The sequence below is a fragment of the Quercus lobata genome, chromosome 12 (genome assembly GCF_001633185.2).
Source record: "Quercus lobata isolate SW786 chromosome 12, ValleyOak3.0 Primary Assembly, whole genome shotgun sequence".
NCBI lineage: Eukaryota > Viridiplantae > Streptophyta > Magnoliopsida > Fagales > Fagaceae > Quercus > Quercus lobata.
In genome coordinates this window covers 14,720,985-14,727,673 of record NC_044915.1, presented here as the reverse complement: position 1 = coordinate 14,727,673, position 6,689 = coordinate 14,720,985, and the positions used below count along the sequence as shown (strand labels likewise).

At 31.2% G+C, this 6,689-nt stretch overlaps 1 protein-coding gene across 1 annotated transcript; it reads left to right on the top strand.

The window, feature by feature from the left end:
• The first annotated feature begins 2,320 nt into the window (after positions 1-2,320).
• LOC115970270 (MATH domain and coiled-coil domain-containing protein At3g58200-like) lies at positions 2,321-6,388 on the top strand. The gene is made up of 6 exons (XM_031089927.1): positions 2,321-2,365; positions 4,901-5,030; positions 5,111-5,280; positions 5,506-5,791; positions 5,904-6,064; positions 6,183-6,388. Exons 1-6 carry the CDS (start codon positions 2,341-2,343, stop codon positions 6,329-6,331), a joined length of 921 nt encoding a protein of 306 aa, XP_030945787.1. The 5' UTR covers positions 2,321-2,340; the 3' UTR covers positions 6,332-6,388.
• The last annotated feature ends 301 nt before the right edge of the window (positions 6,389-6,689 follow it).

The following is a 6,689-nucleotide window of genomic DNA, read 5'->3' as shown; positions in this document are numbered from 1 at the left end:
ATGGTAACAGGAATATTTGGACATTATCATATAGTTCATGAGATGCATAGTATGTGATTTATGTGATTTAATCATAGAAAATATAAATCACAAGTTTTTTGTAAACTCAAAATTTTAGTTCGTAGTCGATGATGAAATTGGGCATTTCATTTGCGAAGATTATAACATATCAACGAAGATAATTTGTCTTGATCATGGAAGTAGAGACTTCTAGTTGATATATTGATATGTTTTAAGTGTTAAAACATATTAAACTAGACCGTTATGAGATTTATTATTCTACTAATGACTATCAAATGAATAATAAATCTCACGACTTCTATTTACGTCAATTCTTAATCATGAGAGAATAATGAATCTGATCATAAAGTGTAGATTGCTTTGATATATCAGGAGTGAGATCTAAAGTCATGATCAAAACCTTAGTATGTTGGGTAGCCATATTTAATGTTGAAGGAACATATATTCTCAAGATGGAATTCATAATCTCTTAACGGACATAAAATATTATCTTGAGATAAGTTTAATGAGTTTGGTTATTCAGAATGTTAGGTCTAACTACTTTAGTAAGAAGTTCTAACTACTTTAGTAAGAAGTTATTAAAGTATATATTTATAAAATTAGATTTCATAAATATATGAAGAATAACTTACAGGATTAAACTGGGTACTCAAGAATAAGATGTAGTAATATTCAAAGTGGCAATCAACATTTATGACTTTGTATTACTACAAATATTTTAATAAAGGAGTTGGATGTATAATAAAGTCTTGAGAGATAATTTATTAATAAAACCTAGAGTGCAATTGTATTTATACAGTGGTATTAAATATAATTAATCGTAATTTTGGACTTGTCAAGAGTTGACAAAAAGCCCAAAACCCATTGGAGCTAGTGTCTTATTTGTCCCTTTTGGTCCCAGTCCAAGCCACATATTAAAACCCAATTGGATTGGCCCAAAAGACTAAACTAATTAGATAATTAGTTATATATAAGAAGAGAAACATAAAGAATTTTGGTAATGTATATGATACATGAAATGGTGTGTATGTAAGTGTGAGCCACTCTCTTATTCTCCCTTGAACACATACGTGTAAACTGATTGAGAGACCATACTTCTTGGGCAAAAGTGGAATTGGAGTGAAGATTAAAAGTGTTCCTAATTATTTCTAATATTTGGTTTTGAATTTCGCCACACCAAGTTATGCTCTCTTATTCTTAAATTCTGAAATTTACATAATACATGTTATCAATTGCGAATGAAGTAGATCGGTTAATTTTCCGCTGCATATGTTTTGTATGCGATACAAACTATGTTTTTCCAACACCACAATCATCTACACACTTCCTTATGATTTTCCTCAACTCCTACCTCTCCATCTCTACATCCTTGAAAGGTTGATAGCCCAAACACTTACCACACCCATTCTGAGTGTAAAGTGAGATTTTGGTGTTACTGGGAAGTATTGGAAGGAGCCATTCATTGGTAGATGCAATTGGGCTGAATTGCAGGATCCTGAAAGCTAGAGAAGACAAGATTTCGAGAAGTCAGTTGGTAGCAGGAGCTTGGAGGGCTCAAGTACATGAGGTAGACTAGGCTTGGAGGGTCTTTTGTAATTCATGTACTCCAACTTTATTCTCTAGTGGATTAATTTCAACTTGGAGGGTCGCGGAGACGTTTTCCACCGAGTTCTTCAGTTTTCTCTTCGATAACACGTCTCAGTCTTATCTTGTGTTTGTATCTCTCTTCCCTACTCTTTAAGCTTTAATTTTATTGTTGATAATGGATGAATATGGCTTAGAGTAGTGTTAACGGTTCTTTGCACTTATTTACTCTTGTTCTGCACTTAGTATAAGTTAGGGTAAAAGCTATCTAGCTGTAATTTTTAATTGGGGGTCTGAACAACCTCTTGTGTTTTAGCACCAATCCAAGCATTCAAAGTGGATTTAAACAAGTAACTTGACTAAAAAAAAAGGTATCTTGACAAAAAGAAGAGGTAGCGAAACCCACTAGAATCAACTTTGATCAAACATCGTACTATCATAGTTTCTTTATGCATCGTTGTTCAAAAACAATAGTTTCTTTATGCTTCCTTAAAGAAAACCAAATCCTCCAATTCTTCTCCTCTCTCCAATCAAATTAAGCATAGATCCTTCTTTTTTCTTGCATCTCGGCCCTTCTCTATTCTTTCCTTCCAACCGATCACACGTACTGTTCCGTGTGTAAAGTGGTATGGTATTGTTGTGGACCACACAATCCTATTGACATCCCTCTATAAATAGTGCATATTATCAATAGCTTTAAATAAAGAGGATTTTGACAAAGCAAAACCCAAATTCATGGAAAACAAGTCCGGCGAATTCGGTATGTTCTTTTTCGTTCTTGAATGTTTATTTGAGACAATTATTTTTTGTATTTTATTTATTTTATTTCAATATAAAGGTTCATATTTTCTTGCCTACTTTACGTTGGAACTCTTTGATGGCATAGGGTCTTAATGGAAGAAAAGAACCCTTCCAAAACCCCACCCCAAATCCATGAAACGATTGTATAGTTCATGATCTTTTTATTTTTTTTATTATTATTTTTAAATCCTAACTTCTCCTCTTAAAGAATAAGCAATTAGAAGAACTATAATTTTTCTTCAATCTTTTGCTGCACGGGGGCATCACTAATGAAACGATATAATCATATAGTGGGACAAAATGGGCTTTTGCCCTTTTCAGGAAAATTAATTAGCCTTTTGCCCTTCTTCCCAAACTAAATAAGGAAATGCCCCTCTTTTGAAAATCGACTTTCTCAAAATCGAGTTAAAAAAAAAAAAAAAAAAATTCTGGAGACCTATAGTGACATTTTAAGAACCTATAGTGACGTTTTATAACTTGATATCTATGAAATCGAGTTATAGGCAATAAAGGTCCTTAAAAACGTCACTATAGGTCCTTGAAAACGTCACTATAGGACTTAACTCGATTTTGAAAAAGTCAAGTTTCAAAAGAGGGGCATTTTCCTATTTAGTTTGGGAAGAAGGGCAAAAGGCTAATTAATTTGCCTGAAAAGGGCAGAAGCCCATTTTGTCCTCATATAGTGTCATAGCGCAGTTATACATTAAAAGTAGTCGGTAACCAGCCATGCAATACATGGAAGAGTTTAACTTAATATAATTTTTTTCTCTTTTTCATTTATTTTGTCTAGATATGAAATTTAGATAATTATGGTAAATATTTGTAACCATTTATTATTTTGTATATGAAACTATATAATCTACCATTTAAAGAAAGTGTGACGTGCCAAAATTCCAATCGAGGATTTAAATTATATATATAGACATATATAGATAGATTGATACATTAAACCCTAAGTTTAATTAATTTCAAAGTGAATTATATACTTTTAAAATTGTATGAATTTATACCCTAGATCAAATCGTATGATCAAACCTAAAAGGTTTAGATTTTAAATTGATATAATTTTAGAGTTCGATATTTAATTTGAGACTAGAGTCCATCAAAAAATAATTGAAACCAGAGAAACTATAAGATTTCATTTGCAACAATCTTAAATCCTATAAGTTATTTTTATTATTACTCTTATGTTATCATTATTGCTGCTGTTGGTACTACTACTACTACTCTTATGTTATCATTATTGCTGCTGTTGCTGCTGCTGCTATTACTACTACTACTAAAGAAAGAGATCAAAAATCATGGATAGAACCCCAGTTAGACCAAGAAGGGCCATGGTACCCAACCTCTAATTTTTTTTTTTTTTTTTTTCATATTGTATGCATAGTTTTTTCAATAGTATAGGTAATTAAAATTAAAGTTTAGTTTCCAAAAGTTACTCCTAAGTCCCTCTCAAGAATTAAGTTTAATCTGAAGATATAAAAAAAAAAAAAATGGAAATAATTAGTAACTAACCCACAACATTGGCTCCCCTCCAAAACAAAAAAATCTTTTTAATTAATAATTACCTAAAATCAAGTCTTGCTATTATAACGAAAATGTTAACTACCTTAAGAAGGGTTGTCAACTCATCCACGAACCACCGGTACCTCGAATTGCTCGCTCCCATCCATACATGTTCTCTCTTTTGAATTCATTTCGGAAAAAATAAATTTTTTTGAACAATCTTTTTAATAATTTTATTTTCTTGATTAGAAAGATACTTAAACTTTCAGAAGAGTTAATTTTTTTTTTTTCCTGATTTTACTAGTTATTTTACTAATTTCACTTATAAGATGTCTGTATGTTTGGGTGCTAATATGGCTTAGAGAAATGAGAAACAAAACATTCTCTTAAAATCAATTTTTTTTTTTTTATTCTGTAAATATGGTGAGTAAAACAAAATCTTAAAAAGTTTCTGTAAAGTTGAATTAAAAGAGCAATTTTCGTGTCAAATTGTTTGGTTTTGTATTTTCTTAAAATTATATATTTCTCTCAATGTCATTTAACAATTCAATTTTTTTTTCTTTTTTTCTTAAGGTATTCTATCTCTTTGATTTTGGGGGTTTGGAATTAGGTGTTAAATAGGATATAACGTCATAATTTTATTCAAATTGGATAATTTAGGGTAGTAATTGAATTTAGAGTTGAGAGACATTGCTGCAAAATTTAATACAGATTCAATCATAAATGAATGTTAGGACCTAATGGAATATCAAGTTATGTTTTTATTGATGATTGAGTTGAAATGTGTTAAGAAACAAAAAATGTATCAATTATTTTATTATAATTTATTGTTAACACTGAATAAACCACCAATTTTATTTTTCATGTATTAATTAATTTATTTTTGAATTTTTGTATAATTCTCATTCTTAAATTATTAGAAAAAAATCATACTTTGGCTGCCCAATATTTACTAGAATTGTGTCTAAATATTCCTAATGTATTGCAGCAATCACAAGAATGGCAAGACATTTTCGGCCAGCTCATTACTTACTAAAAATACAGTCATACTCTTTACTGTGTGAGACTGGGGTTGAAAAGTATGACTCTGGTGTATTTGAAGTTGGCGGCCACAAATGGTGGATTCTAATGCCTCAATATTCTTTGTTCCTTAAAATATGAATTTGAGCCTTATTATCTACCATGTCTTCTTTTTTAGGAGGTTGTCTCTCTATCCAAAAGGAAATGAGAAAATGAATGGGGCTGGTCACATCTCCATTTATTTGTCAATTGTTGATACAGAAAAATCTCCTCTGGGATGGGAGGTTAATGCCAGCTTCAAATTGTTTGTGTATGATCAGATACGGGACAAGTTCTTGACCATTCAAGGTTTGCTCTCTAATAATTTATACATATGCATAACATGCATATGTATTTGCTATGCAAAAAATTCTACCAAATCAACAATTTTTGTAAATTTTTTCATAACTTGTTGAGGGTGATAGATTAGTTTAGTATAATACCACTTTCACATGAACTACCACGGTTGTAAAATAATATTAAGAAATGTGTTTCGGTACTAGACTAATTGTTTGCCATATATTTAATTTGTAGATGTTGAAGGGGCAATTAGAAGATTTCATGACATAAAGACTGAATGGGGTTTCGACAAATTTCTCCCTCTTGATTCTTTCAATGTTATTTCAAATGGATACCTTGTCAATGATTGTTGTGTATTTGGTGTGGAGATTTTTGTTCATGAACGTAGTGCAAAACGAGAGTGTCTTACCATGATAAAAGAACCTCCCAATCGAATTATGACTTGGAAGATTGAAAACTTTTCGCAAAAGGATAGAGTATTATATGCTTCTCAAGTATATGTTGTTGGAGAATTAAAATGGTATTTTTATTATCAGAAGTTAAAACTTTTATTGTTATAAAAGGTAAAGCTACCACTGCCAAATGCAAAACTTATTAACTATTATTTTTTTAACTCTTTTTATTGAATCCAGGAAAATACTGATTTATCCCAATGGATTTTATAATGAAGCACCCAAAGCAATTTCCGTCTTCCTCGACTCAGTAGATTGTGTTGCACCTGATTACAAATTTTTTGTGGATTTTAAGCTGCGGATAAGGGACCAAATTAACAATGAACATGCAGAAGAAAGAGGTTAATGAATTATATTTGTCATTTTCTTCTTTTTTTCTTGCGAGAAGTATGTGCTTTTTGTTCTCTTTTATTTACTTTCCTCAATTATAAGCTTTCTTTTTTTTATTCCCCCTCACAGCTAGACACTGGTTCTCTGCCTCATGTAACGACTGGGGTTTTTCGCAACTTTTGTCACGAAAGGATCTTGAGGATGCATCCAAGGGGTTTCTTGTTGAAGATACCTTGATTGTAGAAGCAGAAATTATGGTTATGTCTACTATAAAGTAGTTCTACATATTTATTTATATTTTGATGAAAAGTTCTACATATTTATAGTTTGTTTGGCTCGGGACAAAGATTATGGTTGTCTACTGTAAAGTAAAGTTCTCTTAATAACCGTACATATTTATCGTTTGTTTGGCTCAGAACCTAAAGTTATGTTTCCTCGTCTTAGGTTTCTTTTTTAGGTTTGAGTTCTATTTTTTAAACTTTCTACTGAGGGTGGGGGTCAATGCGACATGACTATTTGAAATTGGCATAATTGTACTATCATCGTTAGTTTGCACGACCATTGTTAGATACCAACTCGAGTGAAAACACATTGCACGACCGAGGCGCGCATGCTTAATGTAAGTTTATGTTCATT